This window comes from Mastomys coucha, unplaced genomic scaffold (assembly GCF_008632895.1).
Source record: "Mastomys coucha isolate ucsf_1 unplaced genomic scaffold, UCSF_Mcou_1 pScaffold21, whole genome shotgun sequence".
Classification (NCBI taxonomy): Eukaryota; Metazoa; Chordata; class Mammalia; order Rodentia; family Muridae; genus Mastomys; species Mastomys coucha.
The window spans coordinates 169,010,301-169,026,925 of record NW_022196904.1 but is presented as its reverse complement, the minus strand read 5'-3'; the positions used below and the strand labels follow the sequence as shown (position 1 = coordinate 169,026,925).

The following is a 16,625-nucleotide window of genomic DNA, read 5'->3' as shown; positions in this document are numbered from 1 at the left end:
GTGGGTTTATAAATTAGAAGGGAATGGTTAGAAGGGAATGGCCAGGGTGGAGAGACAGCTCAGTGGTTTCAGGTGCTTGGAGCTGAGGGTGATTACCCCAGATCAATCCCTGGACCCACATGGTCAAAGAAAAGAACGCACTCCTCAAAGTTGTCATGGCTTGCACACACAAATAATTGTAACAAGTTTTCTTGTGTGTGTGTGTGTGTGTGTGTGTGTGTGTGTGTGTGTGTGTGTGGCTGGAGAGACAGCCGTGGGTGCTGGGAACCGAACTCGTATATTTTTGGTTGTGAGCCTAGCCTTTAACAACTGAGCCATCTCTCCAGCCCACAAGTTTTCTTAACTTAGAAATGACCACTCTGCAAACCAGAGTCATCCATTGCTTTCCAGAAAATTCTTGTTCTACCTTCCATAGTCCAGAAGAGACTCAGAGCCTGTGAGGTCCCATAAAAGAATCATATTTTTGATGTATTCCTTGTGTACTGCCTGGGGTAGTAACATCACCAATTAATTATTTCTATGGAGAAATGTGCCCAGATCTAAGCAGTGAACATACAAGTAAACTCTACAAAATGCACGCACATGAGAACTGCTGTGGATATTTCAATGACATCCTCCTGTTTAATGTCATTCCAGTAACAGAAACAACTTACAAGATCCACATCACTGTTTGCATAACACACTCACAGCCATTTGCACTCATGAATTCTAGAACAAGTGTAACAAATGTGCTGTGCCCAGTTTACGGATGAGCACACTGAATCTTAGGATGATGACTGATTCAACCAAGGTCACCTAAACCCTACTCGCAGGCCCCAAGTCTAGGTCCATATTTTTAGGGGCATTTAGTTGGTTTTTTGTTTGTTTGTTTGCTTGCTTGCTTGCTTGCTGTGATTATCTGGCCTCAGTCATGGATAGACCTGGATTTCTTTTCTCAGGGCTAGCTTGCTTTCTCAGTCTCTGATAGTGATTCTCTAACTGTGTCTGTTTTTAACAGTATGAAAACCAAGCCCTTGTCTTTGGGAAGTGGGGCACATCTGGACTGGTGGGACGCCATAAATTCTCTGATGTCACAGGAAAAATAAAACTCAAAAGAGAATTCTTTTTACCTCCCAAAGGCTGGGAATGGGAAGGAGACTGGGTGGTCGACCCTGAACGAAGGTGAGTATTTGAATTTCTATGTCACTTGTTTTATGTGTGTGTGTGTATGTGTGTGTGTGTACATGTGTATGTGTCTGTGTGTCTGTGCATGTGTGTGTGCGTGTTTGTGGGGCTGCATGCATGCCATAGCACACCTGTGTGTCTATATGTGTCTGTGCATATGTGTGTGTCTGTAACTGTGTGTGTGTATACATGCGTGTGTGTCTGTGCATGTGTGTGCATGTGGAGGTGCATGCATACCATAGCACACATGTGTGTCTATGTGTCTGTACCTGTGTGTGTGTCTGTGTGTGTATACAGATGCGTGTGTGCCATAGCACACATGTGTGTCTATATGTATCTGTGTGTCTGTGCACGTGTGTGTGTCTGTACCTGTGTGTGTCTGTACCTATGTGTGTGTGTATGTGTGTATGTACAGATGCATGCATGCCATAGCACACCTGTGTGTCTATATGTGTCTGTGTGTCTGTGCATGTGTGTGTGTCTGTACCTCTGTATGTGTGTGTACAGATGCATGCATGCCATAGCACACATGTGTGTCTCTGTGTCTGTGTGTGTCTGTACCTGTGTGTGTGTGTGTGTGTGTGTGTGTGTGTGTGTACAGATGCATGCATGCCAGAGCACACATGTGTATCTATATGTGTCTGTGTGTCTGTGCATGTGTGTGTCTGTACCTATGTGTGTGTGTGTGTATGTGTGTGTATACAGATGCATGCATGCCAGAGCACACATGTGAACATCAGAAGACATCTTTTAAGAGTCAGTTCTCACCTTACACTTTGTTGAGCCAGGGTCTTTTGTTTCTGTGTCCAGGCTAGATGGTGCACGGTTTCTGGGCAATTCTCCTGTCTCCACCTTCCATCTCAACTTAAGGATGCTGGGATTATTGTTGTACACCAACACATCCAGCTTTATAGTGGGTTTTTAGGATCCAGCTCAGGCTATCAGGCTTGAGTGCTGGCTGGAGATTTCACCCATGGAACCCATCATTATTCTTATTAATATTGCATTACCCACTGAGTAGGACTAAGTCCACAGAAATTCACAGAAAGTTAGAAGATACTGTCAGTCCAGAAAGACAAGAATAAGAGGCACTTAAGGACCTGTAGGGTGCAGGTCTGTAAACCCCAGCTTTCCAGGGGCTAAAGCAGGAGGACTACACTTTCAAAGTCTGCCCATAGGGAAGACTAAGCCAAGCTCAGCAACTTAGCAGGACCTACTCTCAAAATATAAAGTAAAGCCAGGCAATGGTACATGCCTTTAATCCCAGCACTTGGGAGGCAGAGGCAGGGGATTTCTGAGTTCAAGGCCAGCCTGGTCTACAGAGTGAGTTCCAGGACAGCCAGGCCTGTACAGAGAAATCCTGTCTCAAAAAACAAAACAAAACAAAACAAAAACAAAAACAAACAAACAAAAAAACAAAGTAAAAAGCAGTCAGGAAGATGAGTGGGTATGTAACTCAGTGGTGGACTGCTTGCCTCTTGTGAACAAGGCTATAGAGTCAATGCCAGTGCAACTCTGTCTACACCTACATCTGGATATGGCTATACAGCCATTTCAAATGTGCTCTGTATTAAATATCAAACCCCAAGCAAATAGCTATCTGAGGTGCCTATTTAACATATCAAAGGGGATTCTGGCTGCTAGGTTCTCAGCATCTATCTGTTACAGAGACAACCTGGCTGTCATGCCCTGTTCCTACCCTAAACTCTCCAGCCCAGGGCTGGGCTTCCCTTCCCCAGCTTCTATAATTCCTATATAACCCAATCATTTTGTCCATGCTGGTCTTTTTGCACCTTGGTTGCTTAGCCACTTGATCCAAGGTTCCTCTTTTAGCCTCCTCCTGTTCTCTCTCTCTCTTCTCTCTCTGCCCTCAACCCCCTCCTCTCAGAGCCTGGTTCAGTCTGGATCATTCAGGAGCCTCATATCTACAATAAACCTCCTCCTCTACCATACCTAGAAGCATCATATCCAAATCTCATTTTTTAAAAAAAATATTTATAATTTTTTTTTATTTTATTGTATATGAGTACACCACAGCTGTCTTTAGACACACCAGAAGAAAGTATCAGATCCCATAACAGATGGTTGTGAACCACCATGTGGTTGCTGGAAATTGAACTCAGGACCTCTGGAAGAGCAGCCAGTGCTCTTAACCGCTGAGCCATCCCTCCAGCCCCCAAATCTCATTTTTAAATTCATCTGCTACACATGTTAATAGATGAGCTGTAGGTCCTTTTTGCCAGAGAAAAAGACAATGACTCCTTTAGCAAGTAAGAACTATTTTCTCAAGTCCCTGAAGGAATGTTAGCTTTTGTCTAAATGCCAGACTTTTGGGGAAGGGAATTTCTTGGGATCAGACACTACTAGGCAGTGTGCTGAATAGCATCTAATTCATCCTTAACTACAGTCCTCTCAGATAGGCTGCCGGGCAGTGGTGACACACGCCTTTAATCCCAGCACTTGGGAGGCAGAGGCCAGCAGATCTCTGAGTGTGAGGCCAGCCTGGTCTACAGAGTGAGTTCCAGGACAGCCAGGGCTACACAGAGAAACTATGTCTTGAAGAAAAAAATGTGAAGGATATCTGCATTGGCCACCATTTCCTGGACCGTGGCAAGAGGACACATGACTCCTGGCACGGAGGCAAAGTACTTTAATTGCCCCCAACTACAGTGAATAGCTGAACATCAGCATTTTCTCTGGTTCACTATGCTCCTCCCATTGAGTAACGGGAAGTGGGCCAGATGACATTTGCACCTGCAATGGGCTTGTGTTGAGGAGAGGAAGCCTGGATTTCAGATCCTGTAGCTGCAGGGGCCTGGGGGAAATAGGGGAATCGGACTGCAAGAGAAATAACCAGACCAAGTCAAAAGTTTCAGACCAAGGTCCAATGTGTATTTCAGAATCTGAGAATATATAGGCAGGGAAACCCATCCCCCAGTAAGCCAGGATCTGGCCTAATTAGCATCTTCTTGTTCTGTCTGGAAGGCAGGTGAGCAGCTCAGCAGGGCGTGGCTCCTAGCAGGAACTTCCGAAGAGGCAGAGAAGCACAGGATAAAAGGGCTTTCTTTATCTCAGGAACTCCACCCTAAGTGAGCCAGATGCTCTGTGGCCAGGACAAGGTCTGGTTCAGCCCGCTTGAGGCTGGAGGAGGTCACAAGATCCCAGTTATTTTGTAATGGGAATGGCAACACGCTGCCCCCACACCCCACCCCAGCACCCCCCGCTGTAGGCAGACACTATACCTTTCCTGACCATCCCCCATATAGCAGTGTGGATCACAAAGGCCATCTGCACTCAGTGGGCAAGATGTGCCAAGACGCAATAAATCCATGGAGAACTACCTCCAAACAAGATAGTTCGATCTTCACTTTGTAAACAAGGAAACTAAGCCCTGGAGAGACTGGGAACTCGTCCAAAGGCACAGATTCCTGCAAATGACAGGGCACTCGAACCGACACTCAGCCATGCTTGTCCATCTTTAAGAAACATTAGGGGAGTACATGCCAAAGAGGTGAATTATGTGGTGTGTGAATTATATCTCCAAAGTTGTTATTAAAAAAAGAAAAGAAATGTATCCTGGAGATATTATATCTCGGTGGTTCATTGCTTGCCTCACGTGTTTGAGGTCCTGGGTTTGAGCTTCAATACTCTCCAAAATAAAATGTAGAGTAATAGAAAGCTAAATGCTCCTCTGAGGTCTAGGGGATCCCAGATTCCTAAATATTGCCATCAGCGTTGTGGACAAAGTTCAGCAGGTTGACTGCTTGCTAGGAATGCGTAAGCTGTAGGTTTGAGCTCTAGTCCTGAGTAATCCAGCACTCAGAGATCAGGAATCCATCCTCTGCATAGTGAGTCTCAACCAATTAACCATCAGGATGTAAGTAAAACTTGCTGGCAGCATTCGTCCCAGAGCTCCCTCTTCTGGCCACTTTGTATGGCACGCTTGGGGACCTGTGTTGTAAAAGTCTCTGCTATAGCTTGGTCTTTAGAGTCACCGCATGGACCTTAAAGTGGGAATAAAATAAGCATGCTGTTCTGCCTGACCCAGTGCCCACTCGTCCTAGATTCTGGTGTAGGACTGTTTGCTTTGTTTGGAGTTGTGGGGATTGGAGTGTGTGTGTGTGCGTGTGTGTGTGCGCGTGTGCGTGTGCGTGTGCGTGTGCGTGTGTGTGTGTGTGTGTGTGTGTGTGTGTGTGTGTGTGTAGGGGTGCTGGATTAGACAGAAGAAAAGGAGCTGAGGACAGGGGAAAGGTAGAGAGCATTGTGACTGGAAAACACAAGGCTGGAATGCCAGAGACCACCGCCAACGCATTCAGTCTCCTTTGTGGTGCAGAGGAGTGATGGATGGTTTCAATTTATACAAATGGTCGGGGCGTTCGCGTCTTGATACCCCTCCAGTGTTTGATTTCAGGGAGGGTAGGAAGGAGAGGAAGAAGAACCCTCATTTGAGGGTCCCTGGCAGGAAACTCAACACAAGGTTGGAGCCTCTGAGCTCCAACTGTGGGGTTTTGAAGCAGTTCTAAATCCAAGCAAAAGCTGGCAAGGCAGAGTCAGAACAGAGGACTTAAGGACCCAAGAGAGCCTGGCGTCTGAAATGCGCCGGCTTGGCCGTGTACTTAGAAACCATCAGTTTATGTCGTCGTGTGGAGCGAGCAGTCCATGGGCACACGTTTCCATACACCCTCGAGCCTGCCTCCACTCCATTTTTGTAAAATAGAGAGGCCAAAGAGGAGTATTTCCTTGCTCTTTGAACTACCAGCCAAGGTTTTTACTGAGAAAATGCTGGAAAGTACTGAGAGGAGAAGTGTGGAAGACACTCTCGGTCCCTGTAGGAAGCGGCTCAGAGCACGGTTTTCCTGGCTCCATCCTAATTACGAGGAAGGAGCAACCTTGCCAATGTGAAGAGTCCTCTATAATTTAGGTCTCGCTGCCCCACCATCCCCCTTCTCCGAATAAATGTCAAAAGCTTTTAGTTCAAAGTCGAATCTGGAACGGGAAAACTAAAGGACTCAAGCGAGAAGGAAACTGGTGTCCTTCCAGGCTGCAGGAGCCTCCTGACAGTGTAAAATAGCTAGGGTTGCTGGGTCCCTTTTCGGGTAATAGGAGCCCTCTCTCTCGCCCACAGCCTCCTGACTGAGGCTGACGCAGGTCACACAGAGTTCACTGATGAAGTCTACCAGAATGAGAATCGCTATCCTGGAGGCGAGTGGAAGCAGGCAGAGGACACCTATACCGATGCGGTGAGCCATTTGCTCTCAACATGGACCTTCCTGTTCCGTCGCTGTGCATCATGGGGCATGCTCCATCCTCTTTTCAGCTACAGCCCCTGTTCCAAGTAGTCTCCCACTTATGACTGAAGCCACGCAAGTGCATGGTCACGGGCTTTCCACGAATAAAAATAAAAATTTTAAACACATTAAAAAAAAAACTTTAAAAGTAAATCCAAATAGCGTTTAAGGAAATGAGAAGTAACTACCTCTACCTGCTCACAGCGCCCTCCACGGGATAACCATGGTTGCCGCTTTCTGTTCATGCACATGTGTATTGTTTCCTCTTCTAAGCTGAAGTGTGCTTTGCATACATCTCTCCAAGGTGCATTTTCACATAATGATATATTTGAGCACCTGTGTGTGTACATGGGCACATGTATGTAGAGACAAGGTCAACCTATAGTGTCATCCTCCAAAACTCTCCACTCATTTTTTTTTTTTTGAGTGAAGCTGGGCCCCATTGACTGAGCTGGGCTGTCTGGCCAACAAGCTCCTGGGATCTATTCATCTCTTCTTCCCCAGTGCTGGGTTACTGATGTGTAATTTCACTCCTGGCTTTTATATGCATGCTAAACTTCTGAAATAATTATTAACTGAGCCATCTTCCCATCTGCAGGTCATCCTTTGATAACTGTAAATACAGAGCTATATGAACTTGGTTATAGACCCCCGTTGTCACAAATGTATTTATCTTGTAAACATTTAGGGTTTAGTAGTTTGGGGTTAAATTTTTTTTTTTTTTGGTTCATCATTGGTGTTTATAAAAGATGTGACAGTAGTGAATATCTTGAAACAACCATTTTACACAATCAGTGAAAGCTTATGTCCAGAAAAGCATCCTTGCAACTGAGTGTCAGATTCTAATGCGTAAAGGCATTGTGATAATCTTGCCAGGTAGCTTTGCAGGGAAGTGGTGCCCACTTACAGCAGGAGCACAGAGGGGACTTTGTTTCTAGCCCATCCCTCTACAGCGTCTTTGTTGATCCATGAACAGCGGTGCCTGCTTCTGTTCTCCTCTATATTCTCTTAATTTAAAAGGAAGCTGGGCATTTTCCACGTGTGCAGCCACCTTTATGTCCTTTATATATGAACTTTGCTATCATAACTCTTTTGAGTTTTAATGTAAACCCAAGTCAACGTTCAGTAGAAATTTTGCTCAACCTCACATGACCTTATTTCAACCTCACATGACCTCACATGATCTTATTTAAAGATAAATGGCACCATCTAATAGTATTAAATGAGACCATATGATATTGCTAATGTTTGACCCTTTTGGCTTACAAAACCAAGCATTTCACATGGTTCAACTTAATTCTATTCTCTAAGAGTTAAAACAGAAGGCACTGGAGACACGTGATTTTAATGTAAGATTTGTATGTATATAAGTAAAAACTAGAGGTTTTCTGAGTAAAATTGATCTCAACAGTGTATCTATAAAGATACGCAGATTCTTTAGTTTAAGTATCAGGAAAGTTTCCTCACCTTTGGATCTCATTCGCATCTGTCTGTGTGTCTGTGTATCTGTCTGTCTCTTATCTCTTAGAATGGAGATAAGGCAGCATCACCCAATGAGATGACTTGCCCTCCAGGTTGGGAGTGGGAAGATGATGCATGGACATATGACATCAATCGAGCAGTGGATGAGAAAGGTAATGTACACCTGCTTGCCTGAGTGCGAGTCTGCAGAAAGGCCTCACTCCGTTAACCAGAGGTTCCATGGGAGGAAGGACCCCTAGTTCCACCTAGGTCATGTGGTGTAATCCGTACCTACTTAAATGAGTATCTGACTCAAACAAACAAATGGACAGATGCTGGGTGAGGAGATGTTAGGAGTGGAAAATGGAGGTGCTAGGGCTGGTCAACTGGACGTTGGGGTACATAGAAATCCCAAGTAGGAATATAGGAGAGATCTAGAGCTTGGATTTTCTCCTTCCTAACTACTCCATAATCTACCTGAGATAATCAACCTCAGAGGTCCTAGAACTCAGGTAGGAGAATGGCAAAATGTCTTGTACGTCATCCCAGTGGCAATCATGCGATGGAGGTTGCTTCCAGGTACGGTAATGCCTACCTTACCATTTGGAACTATCGAAAGGAAAAGTAACATTGATTTGTTCCTCAAAGGTGTGATAGTATGTGAGCGGAGTGGGACTGATACCTAGCTGTCCAGATTGATGTTGAATTGCTTGGGATGCGCATGCCAGATTGTGCTCTACATGACGGCAGATATCGAGTGATAACCGTGTATTAACCACGTAGCTGTCTGTCTTTTACAGACATTAAAAGGTTGTCATATTGAAATGCAAGTGGGTTTTCCAATTTGTGGGAAACACTATTGAAAAGCTAGGGATGTAGCTCGATGGCAAAGTGCTTACCTGGTATTCACAGAGCCCTGGGCTCAATTCCTAAGGAGCAGAAAGTTTGAGTACTTCTTAGCCAAAATGCTGGGGCCCAGAAGTGGTTTTGGTTTGAGAAATTGAGAAATGGAAATGTTCAGATTTTGGAATATATATATACATATACATATACATATACATATACATATACATATACATATACATATACATATACATATACATATACACATACACACACACACACACACACACACACACACACATATATATTTACATTTGTGGCATTATGGTACCCCAAACATTTCAGCGTGGCATACTTTGTATTTTCAGATTAGGCGTGCTCTACCCCATGACAGTCACAATAGCAGAGAACATCTGTGAGCAGGGAGAGGAGCTACATTCTTTTCTAGCAAGTTCTATTTTGCTGATCACACGGATGTATCTCTTTTGGCTAACTCTTCTCAAACTCTGTTGCAGGCTGGGAGTATGGAATTACTATTCCTCCTGATAATAAGCCCAAATCCTGGGTCGCAGCAGAAAAGATGTACCACACTCACAGGCGGCGGAGACTGGTGCGAAAACGCAAGAAAGATTTGACACAGCCGGCTTCTAATACAGCGAGGGTAAGAGGGGCGGAAGGAGGGTGCTGCGCCCGGTGCCCTGACTGCCACACTGTGCAGAGGTCCAGCGACAGGCAGGGCTGTTTCTGCAGAGCCATTTACAAGTCAAGGATCTGATCCTGGCTTCTGGAAACGTACCTGGGAAGAAATCCCTCACTTAGGCCTACGCTGAGCAACCCTGGGGATGAGAGCAGTAATCTGTGCTCCCACAAGCCCTCCAGAAGATGTTGAGGCAGCCTGGAGGATGAGACCTCTAGAAGGGATAGAAAAGACTCAGAGATTGTGCTGGCAGAATAGGACAGAGGTGCTGTTACCTCAGAACCTGGAACAAGATGCAGAATTCAAACCCTGGGAACAAGACTTATAACTAACTATGACCGAAACGGCCTGGGGAGGAAGAGTTAATATTTCAGTGTACATATCCTGATCACAGTCCATCATGAAGGAAGTCGGGGCAGGAACTCAAGGCAGGAACCTGGAGGCAGGAGCTCAAGGCAGGAACCTGGAGGCAGGAGCTGGTGTGGAGGCCATGAAGGAATGCTGCTTGCTAACTTGCTCCTCGTGACTTGCTCAGCCTGCTTTCTTATAGCCCAGAACCACCCGCCCAGAGCTGGCACCATCCACAGTAAGCTGGGCCTTCCCACATCAATCGTTAATTGAGAAAACGCCCTCCAGGCTTGCCTGTAGGCCAACCTGGTTAAGACATTATTTCATCTGAGGTTCTGTTTCCCCAAATGACTCTAGCTTGTATGTAGTTGACATAAAACTATTCATAGCCTAATTTAATTAGGGCATTACAAGGCTTTAAACTACATAGTGAATTAAGTGGAATAATAATATGAAATCAATAATAAACAACATCTTTTCTACAACAAGTAGGGCACTTGGACACATACACATCATGCATAAGCTGGAAGGTCTGAGTGTTGCTCATTCCACAGACAGAGTTCATAGGCATGAAATGGACTTGCCTTAGGTCCTATGTCCAGCAAGTATCAGAGGTGACTCTTGAACCCAGCCTAGATTGATTCTAAATAGGAACTCTTCCTATTGCTCTTGTAGGAGCTATAAAATTACATTTTACTCAATAATGAGCTTCTAGAGATTGAAAATAGAGCGACATCATCTTTGTGTCTTCCTTGCGTGTTACCAGGACAGGGTGTGATAGAATGAACAGGTCTTAAAACATTGCATCATCTCATCCTGATTGGGTGAGACACTTCTAGACTTGCTTCCCTTCCTCTTTCCACATGAGTACCAACATGACTCTGGAAGAACACAGGGCCACTGGGCAGAAACCCCAGTTCCACCCATGAGCCTTGCTGGGACTTCAACCAAATTCTCTAACCTGCTTTATTCTCAGTCACACAAAATATGCCGTCATCACTATCAGACTACCACAAAGGAAGATACAAGATCATATGAAATGTGTACTTTATGTTTATTTGAAGTGGAAAAAAATTAAAGACCATACACGAATAGCAACCCTACCCGAAGCTCTTAATTAATCAATAGTAATATTATTTTCCATTTATTCCATCTGGTCAACTTGTAAGACACTTAGATAAATCTTTGGCCATTCAAATGTCAAATACATAGGGACAAAAGCCACACTATCTTTTTGTTCAGTGATACCTCAGCCTTGAGGGCAATCGCTGTCGTAAACAGAGCATGTGCATAGAAGTCAGGATTAACTTAAAAGTACTGCACTCAGTGATTAGCTGTCACAGAAGCCATAGACTCTGAGCGATCACATCTTTGCTAATAACAGCAGGGATTGGCGTTAACAGGATGTTTAAATCCCCAGGGATGTTATCATCTTACCCATATGTCAAATGCAGATGGTAATTCTTTCCAAACAATGTCACACTCATGTGTTCTCATGAGCAATCTGAGAAAGAACCCACTGTCACTCACACCTGTGTCTGAATGGCTACTACAGTTACCCGGTGCCTCTCTGTGTTTCTACAGTCCCTCAGCTCCGCCGAGTCGGAGATCCCCTCTAGTCTGTCTTTGCTGTGTGTCCCTGGCTCCTCACCCAGTGCTCGACATAGTGGATTTTTGTGACTATGTATTTGTCCATTGACCGAGTGGTGTACTTTATCAGTATGAGGAAGATTATTATTCCTCATTAAAAGCTGTACTTCTGTTTTAGGCCATGGAAGAACTTGAAGACCGGGAGGGCTGGGAATATGCTTCGTTAATCGGCTGGAAATTCCACTGGAAACAGCGCAGTTCAGACACCTTCCGCCGCAGGTGCTGGAGGAGAAAAATGGCTCCCTCCGAGACGCACGGTGCAGCTGCCATCTTTAAACTTGAAGGTGCCCTTGTAAGTAACCGGAAGCTAAAGTGTGATTAGTAATGGTGTAGAGGAAGTGTGTGAGTTAGGTAGAAAGTACAGCCAAGCCCAGAGAGGCTCCTGTAACCCCAGTGCCTTCAGAGCAGCACAGAAGTTGAGGGAAATGTGCACGGCCTGAGTGTCCAGGGGCTCCTGCCTTAGGAAGAAACCCCCGCCACATGAGAGGTCCTCAGAACAACAGTGCAGACACATCTCTTTTTCCCAGCATGTTTCTAGCATGTCTGCCAGGATCCTGGTTTCAGGAAGCATCTAGTAATTTTGCAGGCACAGGTGGCTTGGTTGATGATGATGATGATGATGATGATGATGATGATGATGATGATGGTGATGACGATGAAGACTTCCTCCTACTTTAGGGGGCAGACACCTCAGAGGATGGAGATGAGAAGAGCCTGGAGAAACAGAAGCACAGTGCCACCACTGTGTTTGGAGCAAACACGCCCATTGTTTCCTGTAATTTTGACAGTAAGTTTTAAGCATGGCTGTGAACTCTGCGTCTGTCACTTTTATCTCTAGAAAACTCTTCAAATCTTCAAATGTTATACTTCATCTACACAGAGAAAGGTAACGTTCAATTTCTTCACTTCATGAAGAGGATTCATAAAATGCATTTAAAAAAAACTATATCATATTTGGGATGAAAAATGACCAAATTACTGGTCTTAATTTCTGTTTAAGATACACTCATTCTGGCTAGAAAATGCTAAATTACTGTCTTAATTATAGGAAAAAGGTTAAAATTTTAAGGAAGATCTGATCTCAATGCCAGCCTTCAAGAATTTCAGAATATTATTAATAGTGGCATATGTTTGCGTAAGACTTAAAATGTACCAGATATTCAAACATTCACAGTTCTGAAATTCATGCAGTTGGTCACAATACACTGCTACCCCTCAAATTGTGTGTGTGTGTATCTGTCTGTCTGTGTATCTGTGTATGCATGCATGTATGTGCTATATACATACATAGTGTGACATAGTGTGCATCAGTGTGTGCATTAGTAAAAAGAGTTTGAACATTTTTAAAAGTCAAAGAAAGTTTTAGCAGATCCCAGACATAAATCTCACACAGCACTGAGTCCTTGCTCAGTGACTGCTAGAGATCCAGGCTTGTCTGAAGTCTGTGATGAACAGCTGTGCACTAGACCCAGGAAGGTCACCATGGGACTATTGTTCCTCTGATCGCCATGCTGGCATTGGGATTGTCCTAGCAGTTATTTATTTGATTTTATTTTCTCTTTGGAGACAGAGTTTCTATGTGTAATCCAGGTGCCTTGACTTCTTGCATGATGGCATTATAGGTGTGCAGCACCACACTTGGCGTATAGTAGTTAAAGTAACCCCCATTACACACTCATCTGCTTGCTATCTGAATAAAATCCACTTTATGCCTCCACTTTTAAATTGTCTAACACACATACATACACACACGAGATGATGTTTAATTTATAAATTCGGCACAGTAACAGATAAAGCATGGTAACTAATGATAAATATGGAAAGTATTAAAATGCACTACAATAAAGTGGCCAGTACCACTGCTCTTGTGTTTTGGGCCTTTATTAAATAAGTAAGAATTACTTAACACAAGCACTGCAATGCTATTTGCATCAGTCAGTTTGCTAACGGAGATAAGGAGCGGCTGGGTGAGTACCAGGCAGGCAGCTTATACAGCATGGATACACTGGACAAAGGCACAATGCACATCCCAAGTGAGGGGCAGCTGGGTGCCTTGAGACTGATCACACTGCAGGGCTTGCAATATGAAACTTGTGCATTATGTATCGCTGGACTATTCCATTTAATGTTTGTGACCTGAGATTGACAGTGGGCAACTGAAATAGGAGAACAAAGCCATGGATGTGAGGACTACTGTAAGTGCCCCTTTATAAGAAACCACTGTGTCGGGACCATGTGTGCTTTCTGCTATGGGAAAATGGATCGGTTGACCCGTGTGTCTACATGTATCACCTCCAAAGAGCTGAGAAAAACCTTACTAACAGAATCCCATTTCTCATCTCCTCCCTTCAGGAGTCTACATCTACCACCTTCGCTGCTACATTTATCAAGCCAGGAACCTCCTGGCTTTGGACAAAGACAGCTTTTCAGGTGAAGGGAAATCCCTGCTACATGGCAGGCTAGCTTGGATCAACTGTGCATCAAATGGGTTTTGTGTCTTGTTTTGTTTTCATTTCTTACAATAAAACTCTTTCCGTGTAGAGACTATGGTGGTTTGCTTGAAGAGAGCCACCCGTCATTACTTGAGGAACTTCCAAGTGCTTTAAGAACTGTTGCTGGGTGCTTGGGGCACCCAGGATACACGTGGCCCTTAAACACTAATAATCACGGGCTGAGCAATAAAGTGCTCTGAAGAGCAACTTCTGAGCTCTCTTTGTGTGCATGGCTTCGTTTCAAACCTGAGTCCTGGGCGATTGGTAAATTAAGAATCTTTACACTTTTTGGTTATACCCTCAAGATGATGAAAGAGATCACATATTCAACCCACTAGCCCATGGCACCTGTCTGTGAGTCTTATGTAGTATGCTTTTTGCCTCCTCCGCAGCCTTCCCCCACCTCTACCCCACCCCCACCTTGCCCACTTCCTAGCCACTATGTAACTCTGAGGCTTCAACACTGGTCCTCACATTGGTACTTCACCTGCATCTCTGGCTATGCTCTGTCGGTGTGGATAGAATAGAGGCCATCCTATCCTAAATAGAATAAAGGCTATTTAGAGACTTTCTACTATGAGACCTGCAAGCCAGCAAAGCTTCCCGGGTTCTTCTATGGAAACAGCTCTTAAAACACTTGTCTGATAATGTCATGCACTGCGTCAATTCTTATTCATGTCCCAAGCACTCCTCCTACACAGTCTTTGTGAATTACTTCCTTTCCTAATAATGTTAGACCAGATTATCTAGACCTGGTCTAAAAATTTTGATCAAGATCATCCTACTCTGTAGAACAAAACTTCAAAATGTTTTTGAGGGTGTTTTCAAACAGTATCCACCAGGGGGCACTCTCTCACTGTAGACCCAATCAGAATTCTTAGAAAACAATCTTCAGTGATGTTTGCGTAAAGTTTCTCCCAGTTGGATACAAGATTTATCAGTGGGGCAAAATAAAAAACGCTTAGTCATGTTGCAAGCTGTAAATTCTGAGATGAACTAAGCCTTTCCTATGTACTGCCATATTCTTGAAACCCGGCACTCAAATACAAAACTTTCTGTATAGATAGTAGAAACAAAAAGCATAAAATAAACTTATATTTGCCAGTTTATCAAAACAGCAGAAACGAAAACATAAAAATAACTGGCATTTATCAGTGACATCGATGAGAGGCTCTGTTCTAGGCAGCTCACGAGCTTCACGTCATCCCATTTTCTACCCAGTAGGAAAACAGAAATTACTTTCGCGGCAAAGAGGGAGGAACCAAAGCTTGGGAAGATTAAATCTTTGTCTTCCAAAATCATGGGGGCACCGCAGGCCAGATGTGTCTGGTTGCAAAGTTCGTATTCTAGATGATGTATGTGAAAGACTGTGTGCTCCATGAACCTTGATGAGGATAAGCTTATTCCAGAGGCAATCCTTTGCACACATCAGGGCACTTCTCACCATGATACCTTCCTCTGTGGCGTTCCGCTTTCTGGACTCCTTGTCTTCAAGGGGTGGTGAAAGCATATGACCACTCTGTCCAGAAGAAAGGTCTTTGGTTGAAATGTACTGTCATAGGAATTAGACTTCTCCAAGACTCTACTTATTGATATCTCTTTCTGCTCATAGATCCATACGCTCACGTCTCCTTCCTCCATCGGAGCAAAACCACGGAGATCATCCACTCCACCCTTAATCCCACCTGGGACCAAACCATTATATTTGATGAGGTTGAAATCTTTGGGGAACCCCAAACAGTTCTACAGAATCCACCCAAAGTTATTATAGAACTCTTTGACAATGACCAAGTGGTAGGTAATATGAAAGTTTAAGGTGACTCGGGGACATGACAGTAGACTGCGGAGCTATTTGGCCAGGAGTTTGAAAGTGTGGTTTCCTTCTCTAGGGCAAAGACGAATTTTTAGGCCGAAGCATTTGCTCTCCTTTGGTGAAACTGAACTCAGAAACGGACATCACACCCAAGCTTCTCTGGTATCCTGTCATGAATGGAGACAAGGCCTGTGGGGATGTCCTTGTAACAGCGGAGCTGATTCTGAGGAACAAGGTATCACTTTGTTCTTGCTCATGGATTCCCTGAGCTGCTTAGAGCACCTTAGTAATTCCAGGCACTCTCTGCTTTGATGTGTTGACAGCCTACCTTTGTTTCACAGGATGGCTCCAACCTTCCCATCCTCCCTTCTCAAAGAGCACCAAACTTATACATGGTCCCTCAGGGGATCAGACCTGTGGTTCAGCTCACTGCCATTGAGGTATGTATTCTCTCTGAGTTTTCCTTGACCAACCCAAAGGGTGTGGCTAAGAGCAGGGACCATTAACATAGGGCATGCATGCTTTCTTGCTGTCTCTAACATCCCATAAAATATGCTCCCCATCCCCCAGTGGAAACAGTCATAGAAAATGGAAATCTTAACATAGCAACAAGAAGTCAGTTTCAGAGATTTCTTTCTTTTGGGGGGAATTTGCCAGAGAAAGAGAAGATAACCCAAGAGAAAGTGCTGTGTGAACAAGGAGAAGGTCTGCAACAGAGGCCGGTTGGGGCGGAGGTCGGGGAGGGGGAAGCATCTGGACTGTGGCGACATGGGAGATAATTAAGGCAGACACTGGCTGGTGAAGATGGGGTCCTGATAAGGGAGGCATTGTTAGCTCCTCTGTTTTGCTGGGCATTCTTGAAAACAGAC

The 16,625-nt window shown here is 44.4% G+C and overlaps 1 protein-coding gene across 4 annotated transcripts in view; it reads left to right on the top strand.

Moving 5' to 3' along the window:
• The window catches only part of Myof (myoferlin), a 151,373-nt gene that overhangs the window by 96,483 nt on the left and 38,265 nt on the right, over positions 1–16,625 (top strand). For all 4 annotated transcript variants that reach the window (XM_031390202.1, XM_031390204.1, XM_031390203.1 and 1 more), the window contains 10 exons: positions 998–1,161; positions 6,290–6,404; positions 7,981–8,086; positions 9,272–9,417; positions 11,570–11,743; positions 12,130–12,238; positions 13,804–13,881; positions 15,556–15,737; positions 15,833–15,991; positions 16,098–16,196. In XM_031390202.1, the coding sequence (XP_031246062.1) occupies positions 998–1,161; positions 6,290–6,404; positions 7,981–8,086; positions 9,272–9,417; positions 11,570–11,743; positions 12,130–12,238; positions 13,804–13,881; positions 15,556–15,737; positions 15,833–15,991; positions 16,098–16,196 (1,332 nt within the window). The remainder of the gene's footprint in view (positions 1–997; positions 1,162–6,289; positions 6,405–7,980; positions 8,087–9,271; positions 9,418–11,569; positions 11,744–12,129; positions 12,239–13,803; positions 13,882–15,555; positions 15,738–15,832; positions 15,992–16,097; positions 16,197–16,625) is intronic.